At 39.6% G+C, this 26304-nt stretch overlaps 1 protein-coding gene and 1 long non-coding RNA gene across 8 annotated transcripts in view; both read right to left on the minus strand.

Moving 5' to 3' along the window:
• Positions 1 to 528: 528 nt before the first annotated feature.
• On the minus strand, positions 529 to 11492 carry LOC127547593 (uncharacterized). The gene is made up of 3 exons (XR_007950217.1): positions 11042 to 11492; positions 7888 to 7973; positions 529 to 1367 (listed from the first exon to the last, which is right to left on the minus strand). It is a non-coding gene; the product is annotated as an uncharacterized LOC127547593 (long non-coding RNA).
• A 2700-nt stretch (positions 11493 to 14192) lies between these two features.
• The window catches only part of LOC127547583 (zinc finger protein 260-like), a 203983-nt gene continuing 191871 nt past the window's right edge, over positions 14193 to 26304 (minus strand). For 5 of the 7 annotated variants that reach the window (XR_007950209.1, XR_007950206.1, XR_007950205.1 and 2 more), the window contains one exon: positions 14193 to 14538. Coding sequence is in view for 2 of the 7 variants with exons in the window: in XM_051974491.1 (XP_051830451.1) it covers positions 14507 to 14538 (32 nt within the window). In the remaining 5 variants the exon portion in view is untranslated. Of the gene's footprint in view, positions 20588 to 22600; positions 22700 to 26304 lie in introns of those variants that run through there. The other 2 variants (XR_007950207.1, XR_007950208.1) reach the window with 2 other exon arrangements.

Genomic DNA, 26304 nt, shown 5'->3' on the forward strand with positions numbered 1-26304 from the left:
AGAACCCTGCATATGAGTCAAAGGCTACAAAAATTACAGCTTTTTCTGAGACTAGAGAGAAATACAAGAGCAGATTTACTAGAAAACCATTTCTTGACATGAAAAGTGAAGTTACAGGCGTGCAGGATGGACAACCACAGCTCCTCTCCTCAGGCCTACGGACCTGGAAAGAGAGCTCTAGGCCCAACATTTCCAAGGTAACTCACTCTAATGACCCAGCCAAGCTCCTGCTGGCAGTGAATTTCCGCCTAGATTTCTGAGTCAGGGATTTGCAGTTGCATCTGACCCTTTGTAAACCCTTCTGAGGGATTTCTTGGCAAAGATTCATATCTCAGAGGAGTTTGACATTTCCTTCTCCACATCATGTCAGAGAAAAGACCCAGAGGGTTAAACGATCTCTCCAGGGTCTCACTGCTGAGAAGTGTCTGCAGTCAGACTGGAACTCAGAACCCTGAGGCTCCTTCAGTCCAGGGCTGGCACTTGGGGAACTGCATCTGCCCTCCTGGTTATTACTCACCCTGAGAAATGCATCTGGGGTCTTCTTTCCTTGATAGCCAGGGGTCATCATGTCTCTCCAGCCAAGAAATCATGTTTAACTTACTTACTGGAAGCCCTGCTCAAGGAGAAATAAGTGGGAAGTGCTGAGAACAGAGACACTTCAGAACTCAATCCTGGTCTCTCTCTACAGAAAAGGTTCATGTCTGGAAATGCCAGTGGAGAAGCATCAATGACCCCTGAAGGAAATTTCCCTCAGCAAATGGGAGGGAAGGGACAGAGCCTTTGGTGCAGACAAAGAACAGATGAGGAAACATCTGCTGGAAGAACCTGAAGCCTGGCTGAGCAGAGAGTGTGAAAGGAGAGCCTGCAGGGCTGCAGAATGAAACTGCTGATTTCCAGCTGGATAAAGGACGTTTTGTCTGGGAAGAGCAACAACTGCTCAAAAACTGCCCAAAGGTCTGAGAGTATTCTCTATGTGAAAGGTATTTGTGTGACTCTCTCTCCCTGTCCAGGAAATTCAAATTCAGCCAAGCTCCTCAGCCCCCACAGCCACGGACAGATGGAATTCTCTGACCTTGCAATGGCTCACACATGATGCTCTCCCTGCCATCTCTGCAGGTCACCATGGGATGCTCCCCCATTTCTGCCATTCCCTGCTTTTCCCCTTCAACTCTTGCAAATCTACTTTCCTTCACAGCTTAGATTCAAACCTGACTGAATAATTGAGAACAAGCTACCTTATCAAGAGAGACAAAGTTCTCATAGTTCTCCAGCATCACGTCCCTGTATATGATTTTCTGGCCAGGATCCAAATAGGTCCATTCCTCCTGGGTGAATTCCACAGCAACATCTTGGAATGTCAGTAATTTCTAAAACACAACAGAATTTTGACTTGAGAGATGAGAGAGAATTCAGAACCCATCTACTAATGCAGCATGGGGAGGAAGGGAGAAAGACATTTGGATCTCAAAATACAGCCAAAAAGTGACATATATATATTTTTAAACTTCCCTTTTCTTTTTTTTTTTTCTTCTTATATAATAATAGCTTTTCATTTTACAAAATGCATCAAAGAAATTTTTCAGCATTCAACATTGAAAAACCTTTTGTTCCAAATTTTATTCCTCCCTCCTCTCACCCCCTCTTCTGGACAGCAGGTAATCCAATATAGGCTAAACATGTGATATTCTTCTAAATATATTTGTACCTTTATCATGCTGTTTAAGAATAATCAGATCACAAGAGGAAAACAAACGAGAAAGAAAAAAACCAGGAACAAGCAAACCACCACTCACAAAAATGGTACAATGCCTTGATCTACACTCAATCTCCAAAGTCTTCTCTCTCTAGATGTGGATGGTTCCCTTCAACAAAAGTCTACTGGAATTGCCTTGAATAACCTCACTGCTGGAAAGAGCCAAGTCCATCACAGTTGATCATCACATAATCTTGTTGCAGTATACAATGCTCTCTTGCTTCTGATCACTTCACATAGCATCAATTTATGTAAGTCTTTCCTGGTTTTTCTGAAATCAACCTGGTTATCATTTCATATAGAACAATAATATTCCTCTACACTCACAGTACAACTTATTCAGTCATTCATTTTCTAGTTGTTTGCCAGTAAAAAAAAAAAATGCTGCTACAAACATTTTTGCATTTGTCCTTTATTTTTCATTTATTATGATTTCTTTGGGATACACATCCAGTAGAGATACTGCTGAATCAAAGGGTATGCTCACTTTTATAGACTTTGGGCAAAGTTACAACTAGCTCTCTAAAATGGTTGGATCCACAACTCTACCAACGATTTATTAGTGTTCCAGGTTTGTCACATCCCTTCCAAAATTTATGATTAATTTCCTCTTATCTTTGCCAATCTGAGAAGTGAAATGGTGCCTGAGAATTCTTTTAATTTGCATTTCTCTCTCTCTTTTTTTTTTTTTTAATAATTTTTTATTGACAGAACCCATGCCAGGGTAATTTTTTACAGCATTATCCCTTGCACTCACTTCTGTTCCGATTTTTCCCCTTCCCTCCCTCCACCTCCTCCCCCAAGATGGCAAGCAGTCCTATACATGTTAAATAGGTTACAGTATATCTAGATACAATATATGTGTGCAGAACTGAACAGTTCTCTTGTTGCACAGGGAGAATTGGATTCAGAAGGTAGAAATAACCCGGGAAGAAAAACAAAAATGCCAGCAGTTTATATTCATTTCCCAGTGTTCTTTCTTTGGGTGTAGCTACTTCTGTCCATCCTTGATCAACTGAAACTGAATTAGCTCTCTTTATCGAAGAGATCCACTTCCATCAGAATATATCCTCAAACAGTATCGTTGTTGAGGTATATAATGATCTCCTGGTTCTCCTCATTTCACTTAGCATCAGTTCATATAAGTCTCGCCAGTCCTCTCTGTATTCATCCTGCTGGTCATTCCTTACAGAGCAATAATATTCCATAACATTCATATACCACAATTTACTCAACCATTCTCCAATTGATGGGCATCCATTCATTTTCCAGCTTCTAGCCACTACAAACAGGACTGCCACAAACATTTTGGCACATACAGGTCCCTTTCCCTTCTTTAAGATCTCTTTGGGGTATAAGCCCAGTAGAAACACTGCTGGATCAAAGGGGATGCACAGTTTGATAACTTTTTGAGCATAGTTCCAAATTGCTCTCCAGAATGGCTGGATGTGTTCACAATTCCACCAACAATGTATCAGTGTCCCTGTTTTCCCACATCCCCTCCAACATTCCACATTATCTTTCCCTGTCACTCTAGCCAATCTGACAGGTGTATAGTGGAATCTCAGAGTTGTCTTAATTTGCATTTCTCTGATTAATAATGTTTTGGAACATATTTTCATATGTCTATAAATAGTTACTAATTTCTTCATCTAAGAATTGTCTGTTCATATCCTTTGACCATAATTTGCATTTCTCTAATCAATAAGGATTTAGAGGATTTTTTTATGACTAGAAATGGTTTTAATTTCTTTATCTGAGAATTGTCTGTTCATGTCCTTTGACCATTTTTCCATTGGGAAATGGCTTGTATTCTTACAGATTTGACTCAATCACTTATCCAATAGCAGCAGATGACCCTCTTATAACCCTTAGATACTTGATTGGGATAGCTTATTGACCATTTCCCCCTTTCCAAATTAAGAAGAATGTCCATCTTATAAAGAGATATTCCTTTCTTCCCCCAACTTGTGACCCTGCTGACACATGGTTTACTTTAGCTTGTGCATCACATGTCAACCAGTGCAAATATTCTATGTTTGACATAGGGGTTCTGAAATAACTGAACATCTTTACAAAAACAGGGCCCTGGAAGAAGGATTTCAGACCATGAGGAAAAGCTGAGATTCCCTTCATTATAAAGGACCATGGACACTTTAATAGAGTGCCATTGCTTTTAACTTTTCAAATACAGAACAAGGTTGTTTTTTTCCTTTATTTTTCTTACTTTCATTTTGTAAGACCAGGAAGATTCAGCAGTGGAATTGGTAGGTTCCCCATTTTCAGTCAGCTAGCTACAAGAACTTCCCCTTGGTTAAAAAAAAAAAAAATAAAAGAAGAACAGAACATATTTCTGTTCTTTGCTGTTTTAAACAACTAACCTGGGGGCACCAAGCAAGCCCTAAGTGGGATTCTGATTGGCAGTAAATCCCAATGTGTTCCCAGAAAAAGAAAACTTCTTTTGAAATCAGAAAGAGAAGGTAAGAGAAATTCAATGGTGTTACTGCAGTTTAAATCAATTACATAGGAAAATTGGAAACACAGTAATGACATCAATTGATTTGTGAAAATAAGTTACAAATGTATAATAAGGCTATAAGTTTGGAAATGAATTGTAGAAGAAAAAATTGAAGAAAGTGGACAACAGATGGAATCAGAAATAAATTAAGAGGATGCTCAGATAAGACAAGATCATATTAAATTGAGCATAAGGCACTGAATTCAGAGAATGGGCACCTCCCCTCCAATGACCCCAGGGACAGCTTCCCATCAAAACACCGCGAGGACCAGAGGGTCTCCGAAGCCCCCTCCATCTCCACTCCATTTACGCCTGGGCCCTTAGCTGGACACTCGCCAACCTCTGCCCTCCATCCCCAGAGCCCGCTGATCCCGCCTCGGGAGATCTGAGCCTCCTGAGCGGATCGCCCCCACCCTGGGCCTCCCGCCGCAGCCCCGCCCACCGGCCGCCCCAAGCAGGCGCCTTTAATCTGGCGGCGGCCACGGGAGGGCGCTCTGAAGTACATACAAGTGGGCCCCTCCCTGCGTGTGCCTCCTAATTAATATTTCACAATTACATGAGGGACTATAATCACCTCTGCGGTCCCTGAGCCGGGGCGGACCGGCACTGTGCGGCCTTCTGCCGTGGAAGGGACCTTTCACGGGCTGAGACACAAATGTCTCTCTGAGCCCAGAGCTCTCGGCCTCCAGCTCTGAGAGGGTCCCAGGCTTCTCCCCGCCTCCTCCTGCTCGGCCCCGGGTGCAGCCTTCCCGTGAGCCACAGGGGGGCAGCACGTTAGGGAGGAGGAGTTTTCCGGTGGGCGTGTCGGAGCCAGCCCGAGGCTGAGGGAGCCCCTCCTGTGCTCCCTGCATCTGGTCAGGAGCCAGCGCAGGGAGGACCTCCCCGGGGTGACTGGGATGCACCGACCCTCCTCGGGACAAGGGACTAACAACGTCTGTGCACAGCACGTACCGCACGGGGGCCCCCTCCCCGGTCCCGGCCGAGCATAACTTGCTCCCTTCGTGCTTGGAGCCTTCCCCCCTGCTTCCCCCGGGGAATCACACACCGAGATGTGGATGCTCTGCCCCAAACGTGGCCGTTCCTTGGAACTGATCTCTAGAAAACCAGGCTCTGACCCAGGCCGTTCAGGTTCAAGTCCCGACTAGGCTTAAATCCAAATCATCCTGGCTCTGGCCTTTCCCGCCGGAGCTGCCCAGCACGGCTCCGGGGCTGGTCACGTGGCTGGAATGCCCAGCGTGCGCTCGCCAAAAGGAATCCTCTTCGGAGAACTCACACATGGCAACATGTGCTCACGAGGTGGTCCGTGAGGCAAGGGCGCGCTCAATGGATCTGCAAAGAACTTCAGAATTGAGTGTTTCCCAAGGGAGACCCTGGCCCAGGACCGCCCAGCACGGAGTGCCCTCGCAGAAGGCCCGTGCTCCCCCAGGGAAGCAGAGCTGGATTCCCTCAGAAGAAACACGAGATGTGCTCAGGGGGAGAAGCCCCCTCCAAAGGGTCATCGGGACGACTTGTGTCTGACCCGTGGCCGAGCATTCCAGCTCCTAGTGTTCCGGTCACCCACAGTCCGACACTTGTAACTCGGCTCTGTCACAGGGATGTCATGGGGTGTCTTCAAGATCTTCACAGGTAAATTCCCAAAGGCTTTAGACATCTAATAATTATTTTGAATGAACTTTCTCTTTTCAGACCTGGATCCTGCTACTGTTTTTCTAAATCTGTAAAGAAGTAGCAGTGATTTTTGTGAATTTATTTCATATCCTGTTATTTGACAGAAGTTATTAATGACTTAATTTTCCATGCTGATTCTCTGGAGTTTTCTACAGAAATTTGCACATTGTCTACAAGTAGAAATACTGGTTTTCTTCTTTGCCAACCTATTTGTACCTTTTCTTTCTTCCCTTATTTCTATACTTAGCATTTAGAAAATTGTGTCAAACAGTGGTGTGGAGAGCAGAATATCCTTGCTTTATTCTCATATTTATAGGGAAAGTTTTCTGGTATTTTGCCAGTGCAGATTAAAACAAGGTCATATCTTTAGATAAGTATTTTTGATTATATTAAAGAGAGCCTTTTCTAACCCCACCCTTTTTAGATTTTGTAAAAGTAATTAAGTATAGCCTATTACCAAACACTTTTCTTAATGGGTTCTTACTGTTTTTGTTAGTTATATAATTATTTTTGAAGGTAATGAATAGGCAGACTTCAATGCACCAAATATTGCTAATAAAAGCTTGCTATCTGAGATATATAGGGATGGGAAGAAATATATCAGACCAAGAAGTAGTCTACAATTAAGTGATGATAAAAGATGAAAATTAAAAAAAATTTTTTTCCAAATAAAGGCAATTTTAAATATTCATTAAACTTTTTTTAATTGCAAATTTACTCCTTCCATCCTTCCTGACTGAGAAGAAAAGCAATTTGATAAAGATTACACAAGTGTAGTCATGCAAAATGTAGTCCCTGAGTACTCAAGATTAACAGTTTTCATATGGGAAAACACTGATGATTACCAGACAAATGAAAAAAATGTTCCACAGTGCTAATAATAGAAATTCAAATAAAAACACTATTTAAGTTTTGCTTGCTATGCAACAAACTGGCAAAGATGATTTTAAAATACCAATGTTAAAAAAAAAAAAAGCCAGTATTAAAGGATCTAGGGGAAGTCAGGCACACTAATATACTACTGGAAAATCTGCAAATTGTTCTAGCCATTCTGGAAAATAAATTAGCAACTGAGAGGGTGCCCATCAATTGGGGAATGGTTGAACATGTTGTGGTACATGACTGTCATGAAATACTACTGGCCTCTGAGAAATGAGGAGCAAGATGATTTCAGAGAAATCTGGAAAACTCACATGAATTGTCAAAAGTGAAGTGAGCAGAACCAGAAAATTGCACATAGTAACAACCCCAGCACAGTATGATGCTCGAGGGTGAATGACTTACCTATTCTTAGCAAGACAATGTTGATGAAAAATGCTATCCAACTCTGTAGAAAGAATGGTATATGAATACAGACCTGAATGCTATCTTTCACTTGTTTTCTGGCCTCTTCTTTTCTTCCTTGTATCAGTTTTCTTCCACAAAATGACTAAGAGCATAATGCTGTATATGACTAACCATGTATAATGTGTGTGTTTGTGTGTATAGATGCATCTCTATCTCAGATTGCTTAATATTATCTTGAGAGAGGAAGGCCAGGAGGGAGGTGTAAAATGTGAAACTCAAAACTTAAAACCCAACAACTGTTAAAGACTGTTTTAGCACCTAAGTGAGGAAAAACAAGATAAAATTTTTTAAAATGAAAGAAAAAAATATCATGCAGGCAGAAGCAAGAAGACTTGGACAAAGAATGGGCAATGTGCCGAAGGAGGTGTAAATGATACCAAAATTGAGAATAAAGTGACTGGAAGAATGATGGCACTCTGCAAAGAAACAGGAAGTCTGGAGGAATGCCAGGTGGAGGATTGTGGGAGGTGAGCCTTCTTTTGGACATGTTTCATTTGGGATGCGTCCAGTAGGTAGACTGTGATGCAAGGGAGATACTCAAGAGACAAGTTAGGCCGGGCAAGGTTTGTTCTTCTTTCCCTATACATGTCTATATTCTTACCTTTTTCTTTAAGGCCATGGTCCTCCAAAATCATTCCTTCTTCAGTGTTTTCTTTGAGATTCTGACCTTACACAAGTCTTGTCTCCCTAGAAAGATGGCAGAATTACCTTAGAATACACTTTTGCTGACTTGCTACTAGTACCAATAGTCACTACCAGTAGAGCAAGAATTCAGACTCTGTGCAGATTTTACCAAAAGGTGCAAGGACATTCCACATCAGCTTCAGAAACTTCACATTCAAGCCTGAGCATCAGGACACACAAATGTCCACTTTTTCAAGTATTGAATAGTATAGAACAATCTCATAATTGAAGAGAACACAAATAAAAATCCTTTGGTGTCTAAAATTCTTTTAGAATTGATTATCTAAGGAAGAGGTCAGCAAATAAATATTCTAGTTATACTGAGATATGTAGTTATATATACTTACACATAACAGACAAATACAACTGAGAAATAGAAAAGAGAGAGAGTAATTAAACAATGAGAAAAGAGAAAGAAAAGTACAAGAAAAAAGTAGAAAAAGAACAAAGAAAGAGAAAAGTAAAACTTATGGAACAACTGGCTCCAAATCCTATCTTAGTAGGATCTGGCATTTACCAGCCCTGTGAGCCTGGCCAAGTCACATTAACTTTCCAGGCCTATAAAATGAGAGGGTTGGGCTTGAAGAAGTCTATGTTCCTTTCCCCGGCAGGTAGGTAGCACAGTAAAAACACAACCAGGCTGGAGGCAAGAAGATATGAGTTTAAATTCAGCCCCAGACAATTAATAGCTAGATGACCTTGAGCAAGTCACTCAACCCTTTTTGCCTCAGCTTCCTCATCTATAAGATGAGATGGAAAGGACTCCAGCACCTTTGCTAAGAAAGAATGAAAATGAGCTTGATACAAGTGACACAACTCCACAACAAAGCTCCTTTCCAGATCGCAAAGTAGTCTCAGATAGTAAGAGATCAGTAAGGATGTAGTATCTACACATCTATACATTTTTTCAAACTTGCCATCATTTCATTGATTGGGGAGATTAATTTCTCTCCAGGCGCAGATCGTCATTTCTCTGTGACCTGGGACAAAAACCTCAGAATTCTTTTCATCAAAACTTCAAGACCTGTTGTTGATCTGATTCTGAACTTAGCCAGAACAGGCCTTGAAGGACAGCTAGAGATTATCCCCAGAAGCCTCTCCAGGTGAATAGGATTTTTCCATTATCCATTTGTATCCTTTCCAAGGACAAAAGTTCTCTTTCCTCCTTGTAGATGGATACACATCACAGCTGACTCCTGCCAGGCTGGCAAGGCTCCTTGATACAGAGCACTGAGGACCAGTTGTATCTAAGTTTAGAAAGGATCATCACTCAGCTAATTCCTTTTTTGTTCATCATCATAATGCACAAAGAATTAACTGGTTGTATGGCCCTGGACAAGTCTTTCCACCAGTATGCCTCAGTTTCTCCAATTATAACTTGAAGATAATCATAGCTCCTACAGATTCCCCTTTAATTTATTGGACATAACAGTGGCTTGAACTTCTCAGGGTTGTTATGAAGATTAAATGAGATAATATTCTAAGAAATACTTAGCACAGTGCCTAGCGAATAAAAGGCACTCAATGTGTATTTATTTCCTTGCTTCTTAACTCATCTGAAAAATGGGCTGTTGTGAGAATTAAATGAGATAACCATGTTGAATGCTTTACAAAATATTTTTCCAAAAAAATATTTAAAGCTTAATACAATATAAAAAAAGAAAATAAATGGGAAAAGACAGAAAATAGAAAAAATTGTCATGTGCACAGAATATGAGAGATGATTCAAAATATGTTAGAATAAATGTTCATTTCAAGAAAGCATATATGACAACAAAAGACATATTCATGAATGTCCATGTTTTCTTTGCTTTTCTTCCCTACAGTACACTTTTTGCTTTATTCTTTTTTCTCCTTTCATCCTGTCTACTTCCCCTAAGCAGCTACAATTAAGCAGACATATTGATGTTCACATATTCATACACAAAAGCACACATACATATCTCTCTATCTACACTTACATACCTACATGCATACATAAACACATATAGCCATTTGTACCTTTCCCCATATATCTAGATCTATATACACATTTACATACACCTACATGTATACACACATATATAACCCATCCATACCAACACATACCTATATCTATATGCAAAAATGTATATCCACACACAGACAACTTATCCATACCCCTCCATATACTTTTATAGACCTACAAGCGCACACATACACACACACATCTACGTCCACATGTTGAGGCAGAAGATACCCCAACAGTATCAGGGTCCCCAAACCGAATCCCGGGTATGGGGAAAGAATTCGTAAATTCTGTTAGTCTTCAAGTAAAGGGGAAAGGTTTATTATAATTAAAAAGCCAACTGAAGCTGGCTAAAGTTCCAAGGGAATTGAGCAGAGAGCCAGGTAATTTTATAGGAAAGAAGTCACTGCTAATGGTCATTTTATGGTTTAGAGGTACAATGGAGGAGTGGTAGGGGTGGGGTAGTTGCCATCATAGAATTAAAGCCACCGGGCTTCAGACCAACAGATGGTTCGCCCACAGCCAGCACTGTTTGTGACCCTGCGAGACGCGTTAGTCCTAGAGCTTCTCAGGAACTGCCACATTCTCACACCTCATCTCACGCACACAAATACATACATACTATCATATACTCCCGCATTTACACGCACATACACACGCATCTAAAACAGTACCAGCAGAGCTGACATGTGATGTGCATTTCTCTCCTGATAGATACACTCAAGGCCTCCCTTGTGGTTTTCTAATAAACTCTATCCTGGATCCTTGTTACAATGTTGCCGAAAGTCTCCCCTTCCCAGTTCCAGCTAATTCCACTCCTGGTGTCCTTCACTTGCCTGGCTTTTCCTTACCCTCCCCCACCCAGGGATCCCTCCTTCCTCTCACCCTCCCCTTTATCTCACTCCCATTAATCTATACACCGGGACTGTAAATCTAAACACCCACCTTTTAAGGTCTTTATTAAGGGTTGGCTATTATCATTCAGGCTCACAAAAACGGGTCAAAGTGGTCTTTTGCAACCACATCCCCCCTGACTCCAACCACCCCTCCCCCGGCCGCCTCGATTTTTTTATCCATGCCTTACCTCAATAAGGTGCCACAGCTATCTCCCCCAGTACACAGACCCTAGAGGGCGGACCCTCTATTTGCCTTTTTCCACAGGCGCTCGATCAATGCTTATTGTCCATAGGTATTTACATGTTCCTTGCTGGCACTCAGTTGGTGCTTAATCAGTTACAGCTAAGTCCAAAGGTACGTAATGCGCCCCTTTTAAGGCTGAAGGCTGAAGGAAAAAATGAGGCTTTTTTAAGCTGAAGAAAAAAGTGAGGCTCAAGGGTCTACCTCGGGTCACGCAGCCAGGTAGCCTCGGTGACAGAATTAGAATCCAGGACCCTTGGGATCTATTTCTCCCCCTCCCAGCTCTGGAAGCTAAACGGAAAAGGATGGAAATAGACGTGTCCCCAACTGAGCCTGCGTAGAGGTAACGTGGCCCTTGCTGGTATCTGTCCGACCCGAGAATCCCCTCCTCGCTTCTGGGAAATGTAGTCTCGGGGATGGCGCACAGGAGCACGAGTGACTTGAATTCCCCAGGGCTTAAACTGACTTTGATTAAGCGCCAGCTACTGGGGTCGAGTTGAGGTATCAGGAGACTAACCCAGATAGTCTCTGTTCCTTAGGAGCGGGGAGAGAGAGGTAAGACCAGACACTGAGAAGTGATTTTATAATATTTCCAAAATAAATACCCAATTCATCCGCAGAAATTTCTGGTGCTTTTAGAATCTCCACGTCCAGGTTCTAGCGCTCTGCCGGGCAGTGACGTCATAGGATGCTCCGCTCCTAGACAGCCCTGCTCCCAGCGCGCAGGTGTAAAGTGCTTTCACAAAAGCAAAAGGCTTTGTGGCAGTGATCTAGGTCAGGTCCAGAGCTGGAGGGGCTTTCAGGAGCGGGGGCCCTCCCATGGCTGCTGCCTTCCTTTGGGTCAGTCCACCACAGCATCCTGCTTGCTGGTGTCTTTTCCCTTCTCCTTCCCCCATGCCACATGACATCTCCCCTAATTCTACTATACTTCTTATCCCCCCTTCTTCTTACAGCTAACTAGCTCTTGTAGGGGACTAAGTCCTTTTCTGGATTTAGCCTGCCTGCTTGGGACCTTCCCCAAACTTATGGGTGTTCCCTTCCTAGTGGGAAACGGTGAGTTCCACTGAGGAACTTGTCTTTCATATGCTCTCCCACTCTATTTCATATTTACCATTCCCAGTATTTATTGTATCCCTTCATTTTGTCTGTAAATTATTCCCCTAAATAAATCTACCTTTTGCCAAAAGAAATGACCATTGTGAATCTTCACCCAACTGAACCTAACTTTTGGTGCCAAACTCTGAGTCATAAGCCACATTACTTCCTCCCTGCTTTTCATCTTTCTTTTCTACATGGTCTTCCTGCATAGATAAATCCCTCGAGTGCAAGAACTGTTGTGGCTTTTTTTTCTTTTATATTCCCAGTGCTCTGCACTATGCCTGCCTCAGAGTAAAGATTTCATAAATGTTTATTTAATTTCTTGAACTGAATCCCTTGTAAAATGAAAATCCTCTCGTTTTTCATAACCTTTCCTTCTTCCTAAGACCCACACTTTTATACTTAAAAAAAAAAAAAAAAAAAAAAAGGAGGAAAAAAAAGCTATTCTCTCCAGCTTCATTTCTTCCAGTTTATCTTGCTTCTCATTTTGTTGAAGCTGTCTGCAGTGGCAGTCTTTGGAGTTTTTACTTGTACACCTTTCCATGGTGTATTCTTTCTTTATCTCCAACTCCTTTCTCCCCTTTTATATAAGCTGTAGGGAAATTCTAGCAGGCCCGGAAAGGGAGATGTCAGCAAATAGTAGAGGTAGTTATTAAAACTGATGTGAATTCTGAAACCAGTTTTTTCTCTCCCTTTCTCTGGAAATGATAAAACACTCATTTCTAATTCCGAGAACTTAGTTTCCCTAACTGTCTTGTTGCCATAGTTAAGGTAATCCCAAAGTGGCCAGACTGCCTTGATTAGCAACTTTAAGGGCTTTCTCTGACTGCCCTTATTATGTTGAGGTAGAAGACACTGAACAAGATTGAGATCCCTAAGTCATGTTGCAGGTTTGGTGAAAGAATTTGCACAGTTAGTCTCCATAAGCTGCTTGACAGAGGGTTAATTTCCAAGAGAATTTTAGCAAAGAGCCAGAAACAATTACACAGTTTTACAGGAAAAAGAAAGATCTGGTAGAGGCACAAGTGAGGAGTGATAGGGTTGAAGCAGTTCCCATGATGGAACTCTAACTGACAGCCAGCACTCTTTGTGGCACTCCCAAGGCTAGGTAACCCCTAGGGTTTCTCAGGAATTGCTACTTCCTCAAACCTCTTCGGTATCTCCTAGGTAGTCTCCACATCTCAGTACACATTCCTGTTCCCTCCTTTATTTCCCCTCCTCCCCTAAAAATTCCCAATACTATATTTCCCCTATAAAAAATGTGCTGATAATGAAGATCTTTGCTTCAGGACTAAGCCTGCTTTGAGGTACTCTCTATCTCCTTTCTCCTTCGGTTTTCCCTTTAATACTGTCTTTCTCCAAAGTATAATTAACTGTGGTTAGTCCACCAAACTCTTCTATGGATTTAACCTGCCAGTCAGTGGTATATTCATATGTCATGTCTTAATGTCTTATTTTTTTTAATTGCTTCTTCTAAACTTCTTTCCTTGGTAACCCTATTGCACTCCTAATTTTATTTCATATTTATCACACATGTTGCCTATTTCTTCTCCTAAATAAATGTACCATTTTGGCTAAGAAAAAGATCTTGTGAATTTGTCACATGTGTGTCGACCTAAGAATTGCTTCCCTGAACTTAGAGAACTTATTTTTCCCCTTGGGTACTCACATAAAAAATGATATCTTGTCATGATTGTTCCGTGTCAGAAAAACTGTGCAATAAGAGAGACTTGGTGCTATGCCACTTTTCAGCAATACCAGTTCTGCACAAAGAGAGACAAAGAGACAGACAGGGAGAAGGAGAGACAGAGAGAGGGAGAGAGAGAGAGAGAGAGAGAGAGAGAGAGAGAGAGAGAGAGATAGTCAGAGACGAAGAAAGTGAGTATGTCTGTGGGTATTTCTTCTCACCGTCCCATTGTTGAGGTTAGGAAGGGACTCCAGAAGGTTGAAGTCACCGATTGGGGTTAAGAGGTGGCTCAAAAGAATTTTCAGGCTGCAAATGCATTTCCAATGCAAAGTTTATTGTAATTGTAATGCCATTTGAGGCAGTGTGTCTGTATATGTGTGTGGGAGACTTGCCCATCACTGCGCAGGTACAATAATCATCAGAATCTTTAAACCTCAGAAGGAATGTCTGCAGACTGGGAAAGAGATGGAGTCAGGTGTAATCATCATCACTCAATCATTAGGCACTTAGTATGGCTGGTGGCAGAAATATTGGCAATATCAAACATAATAGTAGTGGGGCAGCTAGGTGGTGCAGTGGATGGAGCACCAACTCTTTAGTGAGGAGGATCTGAGTTCAATTCTGGCGTCAGACACTTAGCACTTCATAGCTGTGTGACCCTGGGCAAGTCCCCAATTGCCTCAGCAAAAAAAAAAAAAAATAACAACCATAGTATTAGCTATAACCTATCACTCTTAACAATCCAAATAATGGCAAAATTCTAGTAATGTTCCTGCATTCCTACTCTATAAAGTACCAGGTGTGAAGTCAGACTCATTTTCTTTTTTCTTTCTTTCTTTCTTTTTTTTTTTTCTTGGAGTCATAAAGTACTGCTTTTATTTTTATTTTTAAATTATTGTTATAGCTTTTTATTAACAAAACATATGCATGAGTAATTTTTCAACATTGACCCTTGCAAAACCTTCTGTTTCAACTTTTCTCCTCCTTCCCTCTTACCCCGTCCCCTGATGGCAGGTACACTCATACATGTTCAATATGTTAAAGTATATGTTAAATACAATATATGTATATATATTTATACAGTTATCTTGCTGCACAAGAAAAATTTGATCTAGAAAGAAAGTTTTAAAAACCTGAGAAGGAAAACAAAAAATGCAAGCAAACAACAGAAAGAGTGGAAATGCTGTGTTGTGTTCCACACTCAGTTCCCACAATTCTCTCTCTGGGTGTAGATGGCTCTCTTCATCACTGAACAAGTGGAACTGGTTTGGATCATCTCATTGTTGAAGAGAGCCACGTCTGTCAGAATTGATCCTCATATCGTCTTGTTGTTGTGTATAATGATCTCCGGGTTCTGCTCATTTTACTTAGCATCAGTTCATATAAGGAAGACTCATTTTCTTGAGTTCACTTCTGGTCTCAGATACTTCCTAGCTGTGTGACCCTGGACAAGTCACTTTACTCTTTTTCCCTCAGTGTCCTCATGTGTAAAAAGAGCTGGAGAAGGAAGCGGCAGATGCTCCAATATCTTTGCAAAGACTAATCTCCCTCATTTCTCCTCAGATTGGAGGAGTGGTTGGTGGAGCACTAAAATCCTATTAAACCTTTACTTTACTAAACCTGTTAAAACTTTACTACAAACCTGAGATTTGAACTTTATAACTACAGTCACTACTTTCCATCTAGAGCTCTGTGGACTATTCAGGCTGGTTGGCACCTTTCTCCCTGCTTTTCACCTTCCCTTTCTGTACACTGTTCCTTCATAAGTAAGTTTCTTGAATGCAAGAATTGTGGTTACTTGTTAAAAATTTTCCGCTGCTTTGCACTTTGTCTAGCTCATAGTACACATTTAAACTTTTCCTTTCTCTAAGACCCACACATTCAAAGGGGAAAAAAAAAAAAAAAAAGAGCTGATCTCTCCAGCTCCATTTCTGCCAGCCAATCTTGCCTCGCATTTTCTAGTTTGTCTACAGTGGCAGTCTCTAGAGTTTTTACTTTTTATAGTGCATTCTTTTTTTATCTCCAAGTCCTTTCCCATCCTTGTAAAAGGTATAAGGAAGTACCCTTGGGTTCTAGTAGGCATAGAAGGGGAGATGTCAGCAAAGTGAAGAGATAGAAATTAAAACTAATGTGAATCCTGAAACAAGCTTATTCTCTCCTTTTCACTGGCTAAACACTCATCAAGGCAACTTAGTTTCCCAAAATGTCTTATTACCATAGTTGAGGTAACTATGATGTGCCCAGACTAGCCTGATTAACAACTTGAAGATACCTAGGACGGGAAGCCAGGCTTTCCTAGATTGCCCTTATTATTACCTTCAGGGTCATCTCAACATTTCAGTATACATCCTTGTTCCCTCTTTTATTTCCCCTCCTGCCAGGAGGAATCCCCAATGCTTTATTTCCCCTATTAAACATGTGCTACTTATGTCTGAAATATGTTTCTTTCCGAGTGTGCTCTGCATGCAACATACTCTTAGCTTAACTTGATCCCAGAGTCCCCGGACCTCCCAGTCTGTCTCCCTATGTCAAGTTAGGCTGGACAAAAAACTGAATTCTGGATTTACCTCCTAGTTGAGTGTTTGAACTGTATTAGAGATGATTTGATAGGAGTCACATAAGATGAAAAAGGATGGAGAGATGGATAGGGAATCCCCATCAAGGAGGCTTATACTTCCAAATACATATCAATGAACATATGTGACGTGTGTATGTAGTAACAAAACAAATTGGAAAAAAATAAAATATTTTCTAAATGTAGAAGGGTCCTAATTTCTTTTGTTACTTCATTAATTAAAGCACTATTGGATTCAGGTTGAGGGATTCAATTGTACACATGCCCCCTCAAGTGGAGGATGCTGCAATGGATTGCTAATGCCATGGATTCAGAAGTTCCCATCACAATGTCAATCACAGCAGCTGTCCATCCTGTAACTCCTGGCCATATCCACTCGATGAAATGTCCCTTTTATCTCCAGAATACTGGTGAAACATTCTGGCTGTCCACTTGTTGTCTCTGATGTTGGCCACAGGACCAGCCTGTTTTCCCTTCTCTTCACATAATCATCAATGACATTTTTTAATCCCAATTTTCAGTATCCAGTAATATTATAAATCAGAGCCTGCTGACATCTACCATGACCCTCCAAATTATGCTTTGTGTGAAATGGCAAACCACTCCAGAATTTTTGTCAGAAAAACCTCAAATGGGATCATGAAAACTTAGGAAAAACTCAACAAAATCACAAGGTTAAGAGGATATCATCCTCACATATCATTGTCTCTCCCACCATTATTTTCCTATTGAGTTTGATATTTTTCTATATTAAAAGTTTCAATGAAAATGTGATCAACTTTCCTTGTCCCATTACAGATAAATGTATGGTTCTCTGGATTCTCATTCCCTCACTACTTTCTCCTTTGTATATTTTCTCATATATACCAATCAGGGAAAATGCCAAGTTCTTCCCCTTTCTTCCTTCTTTTTACACTAGCATATTCCTTTTTACTCTCACATTGCATTCTCCTTTAAAAATCAAAGAATGGAATCAGTCCACTGTTCTCCATTATTCTTTAAAGATTTGCAGGATCTGATGAGGCATTTGTTTCTTTTTTCCCCATTACAATATTAGCACTACCTATCACATTGCTCAAATAAATTGGTCTTTCTAAAGCCCTGGCTCCGTCCTTCAAATTTCTTACTCATCTCTAGTCTTTTCATCAAAAATGCTCAAAGTCCTTTAGAGTCAATTTTGTCACCATGTCCAGTTTTTCAAACTATTATTGGTTGAAGGCCCAGGTCTTTTGTTTTTTGACATATTGTATTCTAAGGTCTCTGGTTTATAGTAGAAGCTGCAAGGCCTTATGTAAATTTGACTAGTTCCTTGGTCTTTGAATTGCGTCCTTCTGGATGCTTCCAAGAGTTTTATTTGATGTGTATGTTCTGGATTTGGGCTGACAACCCCAGTTTTTTCTGAGGTTCTTTGAAGGTGATTAATGGATTCTTCTTGTTTTTACTTTGCTTTTTGGTTTTGAAGTTTTCATTTATGATTTCTTAACATCTAAGATCCAGAATTTACTGTGTCCTTACCCAAGAGATCTGTAGCTACCCAAGGGCCTTATCAGAGGGTTTTCTAATTTCCCTGATTTAGAGCATAGAGCCTTGAAGGCAAGTGTTGAGTAAACATGGGGAATGAATGCATTTCAAGCATTGTGCTCTAAGACACATCTCTAAGGAGATACATGATGGAATGTCCTATGTGGGAACATGAGGAAGGCCATTCTGTCTGGATATGGAGCTCACAAAGGAAAATAATGATCAACAAACCTGGGGAGCTGGGTTAGTTCAAACCTATCTTTGTAGACCAAGCAGAAGAGTCTGTGCCTGATCTCACAGTATCTAGGCAGGGCCAGAAGCATGATGAATCCCTTTAGCTGACATCATATACAAACTGGCTCAAGGAAGCCTAGGGGTTTAACTTACATAATATCTTGGATCAAAGACAGAGATCAATGGGGGAAATACCAAGTTCTTCCCCTTTCTTTCTTCTTTTTACATTAGCATATTCCTTCTTACTCTCACATTGCATTCTCCTTTAATAAAAACCAAAGAATGCAATCACTCTACTTTCAAAAAAAGACTCTGTTCTCCATTATTCTTTAAAGATTTGCAGGATCTGATGAGACATTTATTTCTTCTCTCTCCATTATAATATTAGCAATACCTGTCTCATTGCTCATTGCAGAGGAGACTAGGATGGTTCTTGAAGGTCTATCATGTAAAGGAAGAAGTCACTATTGTTCTGCTTATTTCCAGAAGGAAGAATCGGGAATCCCAGAACCAAGTGATAGGAATGAAAAGGAAGATTCTGACTTCATGTAAGGAATAATACCTTGCAAAATCTGAGCTCTGCAGAAATATAATAAATCACTCAGATTGCTCTTCCCACTACACTTTTGGGCACCTAGGTGTTATAATGGATAGTGTACTGACTTGAAATTATTTTCATAAATTCAATCTAGCCTCAGATACCAAGCAGTTGTGTGAAACCTGGGCAAGTCACTTAAACCAGCTTTTCTCATATTTAAATAAGCTGAAGAAAGATATGGCTAATATTTTTGCAAAGTCCAAATGATGCTATAAACAGTCAGAAATAAAGAAACAAAATACAAATGTTGACCACTTATAAGTTATATTGTAAATAAGATACAGACTGAAACCCTTCTAACAATGAGGATTTGTAATTTTGTAGTATCAGAGCTCACTGGGATGGTCAAGTCTAATAGAAAATAAATTAGAAAGATAGAAACAGATTCAAAAGCAGCAATTTCAAGTTTGGAAATATGGCATAGAATAAAAAAAATGATCAAAACATTAATATGCATTTATTAAATATTATGTGGCAGGAAATATGCTTGGTGCTGATAGCACTAATATGAAAGTAAGGCAGGTCCTGCCCTCAATGAGTTCATATTCTACTAGGGCCAATATCAAATATTCAAGAGAAGTAAGAAAAGGATAATTCCAAAGGAATGAAGAAGTGATTTAGGTGGAGGGACACAAATCGGGGAATAAATAAGAAATATTTAGTATTTTTACTACTTTATTGTTTACCTGCTTAGTGAAATATATTTTAGTATCTAGCTATGTTTGAGTTTTCTTCCCTCCTATGACCATTCTAAAGAATGTGATGTTTATTCACTCCTCTCCCCAAGCCTTTCTCTTTATGTGTGTATATGTCTATTTGCACATTCCAATTACATGAGATACTTTTTTCCATCTTTCCTTTCCTTCCTACCCAACCCTCAGTATATATTTCTTTTAAAATGTACTTTCCTTCTTTATCTCTTTTTAATATGATCTATTTTTATTTTTGCTCTATCTGAGATCAAAATTGCTACCCTGCTTTTTTTTTATTTCATCTGAACAATAATAAATTCTGTTCAAGCCTTTTACCCTAAATCTGTATGTGTTTCTCTTTGTCGGATGTGTTTCCTTGTTAACAACATATTGTAGGATTCTGCTTTTTAATCCACTCTGCTATTTGCTTCCATTTACTGGGAGAGTTCGTTCCATTCACATTCATAATTACAATTGCCAGCTCTGTATGTCTCTCCATCCTATTTTCTCCCCTTTATTTACTTTTGCTTTCCTCACCCATCCTATCCTTTAGTCTTGTTTTTTTTACTCATCTACTACTTTATTTACTATCACTCCTCCCCTAAGCATCATCAAGAAGAATTACAGCTTTTTTGAGACTAGAGAGAAATACAAGGCAGATTTAGTAGAAAACCATTTCTTGATATGAAAGGTGAGCTTACAGGAGGAGTGCAGGAAGGACAACCACAGTTCCTCTCCTCAGGCCTATGGACCTGGAAAGAGAGCTCCAGGCCCAACATTTCCAAGGTAACTCACTCTAATGACCCTGTCAAGCTCCTACTGGCAGTGAGTCCTGTAACTACCTAGATTTCTGGGCCAGGGAATTTCAGCTGCATCTCACCCTTTGTGGTTTTTCTTGGCAGAGATGCATATCTCAGAGGAGTTTGCCATTTCCTTCTCCACATCATGTCACAAATGAGACTCACAGGGTTAAGGGACCTGTCCAGGGTCTCACTGCTGGGAAGTGTCTGAGATCAGACTGGAATTCAGAACCGTGAGGCTTCTTCAGTCCAAGGCTGGCACTTGGGGGACTGCACCCCCCTGCCTACCTGGTAATTACCCTCAGAAATGCATCTGGGGTCTTCTTCCCTTGATAGCTGGGGTCTTTATGTCTCTCCAGCTGAGAAATCACATTTAGTTTAGTTACTTGAAGCCCTGCTCAAGGAGAAACAAGTGGGAAGTGCTGAGAATACAGAGACACTTCAGAACTCAGTTTTGGTCTCTGCTGGATCAAAGGGTATGCACAGGTTTGTTTTTGTTTTTTGTTTTTTTTAAATAACATTTTATTGACAGAACCCATGCCAGGTTAACTTTTTACAACATTATCCCTTGCACTCACTTCTGTTCCGATTTTTCCCCTCCCCCCCATTTCTTAGCCAGTACCAAATGGTTTTGATGACCACTGCTTTATAGTTTTAGATCTGGTACAGCTAGGCCACATTCATTTGATTTTTTTCATTCATTCTCTTGAAATTCTGACCTTTTGTTCTTCCAGATGAATTTTGTTGTTATTTTTTTCTAGGTCAGTAAGATAGTTTTTTGGGGAGTTTGATTGGTATAGCACTAAATAAATAGATTAGTTAGGGTAGTACTGTCATTTTTATTTTATTTGCTTGACCTATGCTAGAGCATTTAATATTTTTCCAATTGTTTAGATCTGACTTTATTTGTGTGAAAAGGGTTTTGTAGTTTTGCTCATATAGTTCTGATTTTCCCTTGGCAGGTGGACCCCAAATATGTTAGGCTATCAACAGTTATTTTAAATGAAATTTCTTTTTGTATTTCTTGCTGTTGGATTTTGTTAGTGATGTATAAAAATGCTGATGATTTATGTGGGTTTATTTTGTATCCTGCACCTTTGCTAAAGTTGTAGATTATTTCTTGTAATGGGCTGAAGCTGAGTTGATGCACTGAGGTCCGGTCCGAGCACTTATGGCTAATTACCAATTGGACAATACTCTATTAGTATATGCTTGGAGAAAGAATGACCCTGTCCACCACTTTGCAGGCTTGATCTGTTGTACAGGAGATTGGGTGGAGGATTTGGTTGGTGGAGTGAGAAAGCCAGAGTCACTCCTGGCCAGATTCGTGTCACGATTGCTCTCACTTCATATCGCCATTCCCATTCACCTCCACAAAGAATAAAGATCAAGGACTTTCGCTTAGCCTGACTCTGGCTGATTCTAAAGTATCCAGTGTGCTAACGTGGTCATCACAATTTCTAATAGTTTTTTAATAGATTCTCTGGGGTTTTCTAAGTATACCATCATATCATCTGCAAAGAGTAATAATTTGGTCCTTATTACCTACCTAAATTTTAAAATCTCTTTTCATCTCTTATTGCCAAAGCTAGCATTTCTAATACAATATTGAATAGTAATGGTAATAGTGGGCAACCTTGTTTCACTCCTGATCTAATTGGAAATAGTTCCAGTTTATCCCTATTATATATGATGCTTACTAATGGTTTTAAATAGATGTGACAATTTTAAGGAAAAATCCATTTATTCCTATACTCTCTAGTGTTTTTAATAAGAATAGGTGTTGAATTTTATCAAATGCTTTTTCTGCATCTCTTGAGATAACCATATGGTTTTTGTTAATTTGGTTATTGATCTAGTCAATTATGCTAATAGTTTTCCTAATATTGAACCAGCCCTGCATTCCTGTTATAAGTCCTACTTGGTCATGGTACATTATCCTGGGGATGATTTTCTGTAATTTCTTTACTAATATTTTACTTAAAATTTTTGCATCAGTATTTGTTAGGGAGATTGGGCTATAATTTTCTTTCTCTGTTTTTATCCTACCTGGTTTAGGTAACAGTAAGTAACATGTCTGTGTCATAAAAGGAATTTGGTAGGATTCCTTCATTCCCTATTTTTTCTTTCTTTCTTTTTTTTGAATATTTCAAGTCTCTTTTTAATTATTATAACTTTTTAATGACAGCACATATGCATGGATAATTTTTTGCAACCTTATCCCTTGTACTCACTTCTGTTCCAACTTTTCTCTTCCCTCCTCTATCCCCTCCCCTAGATGTCAGGCAGTCTTATACATGTTAAATATGTTATAGTATATCTTAGATACAATATATGTGTGCAGAACCGAACAGTTTTCTTGTTGCACAGGAAGAATTGGATTCAGAAGGTAAAGATAACCTGGGAAGAAAAACAAAAATGCAAATAGTTTACACTCATATTCCTTCTCTGAGTATAGCTGATTCTGTCCATTATTGATCAGTTGGAACTGAATTAGATCTTCTCTTTGCTGAAGATATCCACGTCCATCAGAATACATCCTCATACAGTATTGTTGTTGAAGTGTATAATGATCTCCTGGTTCTGCTAATTTCACTCAGCATCAGTTCATGTAAGTCTCTCTAAGCCTCTCTGTATTCATCCTGCTAGTCATTTATTACAGAACAATAATATTCCATAACATTCATATACCACAATTTACCCAACCATTCTCCAATTGATGGGCAGCCATTCATTTTCCAGTTTCTAGCACTATAAAAAGGGCTGCCCCAAACATTTTGGCACATATGGGTCCCTTTCCCTTCTTCAATACCTCTTTGGGATATAAGCCCAGTAGTAATACTGCTGGATCAAAGGGTATGCACAGTTTCATAAGTTTTGGGGCATAATTCCAGATTGCTCTCCAGAATGGTTAGATTCATTCACAACTCCACCAACAATGCATCAGTGTCCCAGTTTTCCCGCATTCCTTCCAAAATTCATCATTATTTTTTCCTGTCATCTTAGCCAATCTGACAGGTGTGTAGTGGTATCTCAGAGTTCTCTTAATTTGCATTTCTCTGATCAATAGTGATTTGGAACACTTTCATATGAGTGGAAATAGTTTCAATTTCATCATCTGAAAATTGTCTGTTCATATCCTTTGACCATTTATCAATTGGAGAATGGCTTGATTTCTTATGAATTAGAGTCAATTCTCTATATATTTTGAAAATGAGGCCTTTATTAGAACCTTTGTCTGTGAAAATGTTTTCCCAGTTTATTCTTCCTTTCTAATCTTGTTTGCATTAGTTTTGTTTGAACAAAACCTTTTCAATTTGATATAATCAAAATTTTCTATTTTGTGATCAATAATGATCTCTAGTTCTTCTTTGGTCATAAATTCCTTCCTCTTCCACAGGTCTGAGAGGTAAATTAGCCTATGTTCTTCTATTTTATTTATAATCTCATTCTTTATGCCTAGGCCATGAACCCATTTTGATCTTATCTTGGTGTACGGTGTTAAGTGTAGGTCCATGCTTCACTCTTGATCTTACTGGGAAAGGTTACAGTTTATCCCCATTACATATGATGCTTACTGATGTTTTTTACTATATGCTCCTGACTATTTTAAGGAAAGCATTCCCTATTTTTTCAAATAATGTATATAGTATTGGAGTTAATTGTTCTTTAAATGTTTTGTGGAATTCACATGTAAGTCCATCTGGTCCTGAGGATTTTTTCTTAGGGAGTTGTTTAATAGCTTGTTCTATTTCTTTTTCTAAAATGGGACTATTTAACTGTTGGAATCCTTACAAAGTGTTAAGTCATTAGAGCTGATAGAGACAATAATTATTTAATTTAGCATGGTTCAATATGATTGATCTGATCTTACAAGGAGATGTTATGGACCAAAAGAAACAAGGTATTTAAGTAGAACTGATAAAAACAATGCTTGTGTTCACACCTTTAGAGAGCTCATATAAGCAAGAAGCTCTTAGGGCCAGCGATCACTCTGGGAAGAAACCCATAATCCCACTCTCAGATTCCATAATCCCTCTCTCTCAGAGAAGATCATATATAAGAAGCAGACAATGGCTCAGTCAGGAGTTCAGCTGAAAAGATTGAGAGGGGAGCGTCAAGTCAGTTCAGAGTGAAGCTCTCTCTCACAGGCAAGAGAGATTCATTCCAACTTTCACCATGGTGCTGGCTGGAGGCTGAAGAAAACAGAGGCAAAGGACAATTGCAAGAGCTCTTGGAACCAAGCAGAAAGATGGGCCTCTAAGAAAAACTCACCGGGCTATTTTGGAGGAAGCAATAAAAGATCTGAACTTTTAAAACCTGGCTGCATTTGGGTGATTATTACTTTTAACTGAAACTAAGGCTGCCTCCAGAACCCCAAGAAACCTGCTCCCAAAGAGAATCTTTATATTTTAAAGAAGAAGAACACCACATTTTGGTGCCCAAACAGGGACTGACAAAATCCTGATTTCAGTGGAAAAGGTCCAATTCTGATCTCACTGGAAAAGCCTCTGATCCTGATCCAGTGGAAAAGTCTCCTCAACCCAGAAATTAGGGTGAGTACAACAAAGAAATTTTGTTAAAAGAGTTAAAGTAGAATTTCAGCTAAGATGGGACAGATGTTTAGAAAACAGCCTTCTGTTTCTGTTCAAGGAAAATGTTTAGAGAGCATTGTCAAGGTTATGGAAAGCCAAGGTTTGATTATAATTTTACAGCAGATCACTGAACTTTTAGAAACTGTAAAGCACATATGTCCTTGTTTCTTTATGGAGAAAGAATTAGATTTAGAGGAGTGGAAATTAGTAGGAGAGGATCTTTGTCAATTCTATAATAAAAATGGACCTGACTCAATTTCCAAAGACATACTTAATACATATGATTTAATGCAACTGGCATTAGGATGTGTTAAAATAAGGAAAAAGAAGAAATAGCAGGAAGGGGAAGTGCCAACTAAACTAGGTGAAAAGCAGGAAGAATCAGATAAGAATGGAGTTAAGTACAATTCTGAATGTGATACTTTCACAGCAGGAGAAATTAGATCCATATCTCCTTCCCCTCTCAATTAACCCTTCATGGTTGGAGGAAGAAGGGGGAGGGAGAGAAGCAAAAACACAATCATCTCCTGTGAAGTAGAATATGACAAGATTAGAAAAAGCATTAATTAAGGCAAAAAATGAAGAAGATATATCTGATTTTATAAATGCATATCCTGTGATTGAAAAGCTCGACTCTTTAGGTCAAAAAGAGAGAAAATACACTCCTTTTAATTTGGAAAAAAAATTAGATTTGAAAAAGGGTTGCATTTTTTATGGGGCTACATCCTCTTATGTTAAGCTGTTACTAGATAATTTCTCTTATGAAATCTTAACCCCGAATGATTGGAAATCCATAGCAAAGACATGCTTAGAACCTGGGCAGAATTTATTGTGGTTTTCGGAGTTTCATGAATTATGTAGGATTCAAGCCCAATGCAATAGGCAAACAGGAGCTACTGAACAAATCACTAGCTGGTGAAGATCAGTATGGAGAGAATTCAGAACAGATTTATTATCCCATAACAGTGTATGAGCAAATTTCTAAAGCTGCAATAAAAGCTTGGAGTTCTCTCCCTGGACAGAAAGATGGAAGTAAAGCTTTTACAAAAATAGAGCAAGGTCCCAATGAACCATTTGCTGATTTTGTGGGATGTTTGCAAACAGCTGTAATAAGAACCATTGGAGATAATGCAGCAACAGAAATAATGACCAGACATCTGACTAATGAAAATGCCAATGAGGTTTGCAAAAGAATTATGTGGGGGCTAGACAAAGATGCTCCTTTGGAGGAGATCATAAGACGCTGTGCCACAGTGGGCACAAATGCTTATTATAGCTAAACTATAATGAAGATGGAAAGACAGGGTCCCTCTTGGCAAGGGACTTCTAGAGAAACTCGTCAATGCTTTCAGTGTGGAAAAGTTGGACATTTGAGAGCCCAATATCGATATGGAGATAGAGTGAGAAGAC

Source organism: Antechinus flavipes, chromosome 2 (genome assembly GCF_016432865.1).
Source record: "Antechinus flavipes isolate AdamAnt ecotype Samford, QLD, Australia chromosome 2, AdamAnt_v2, whole genome shotgun sequence".
NCBI classification, from domain to species: domain Eukaryota; kingdom Metazoa; phylum Chordata; class Mammalia; order Dasyuromorphia; family Dasyuridae; genus Antechinus; species Antechinus flavipes.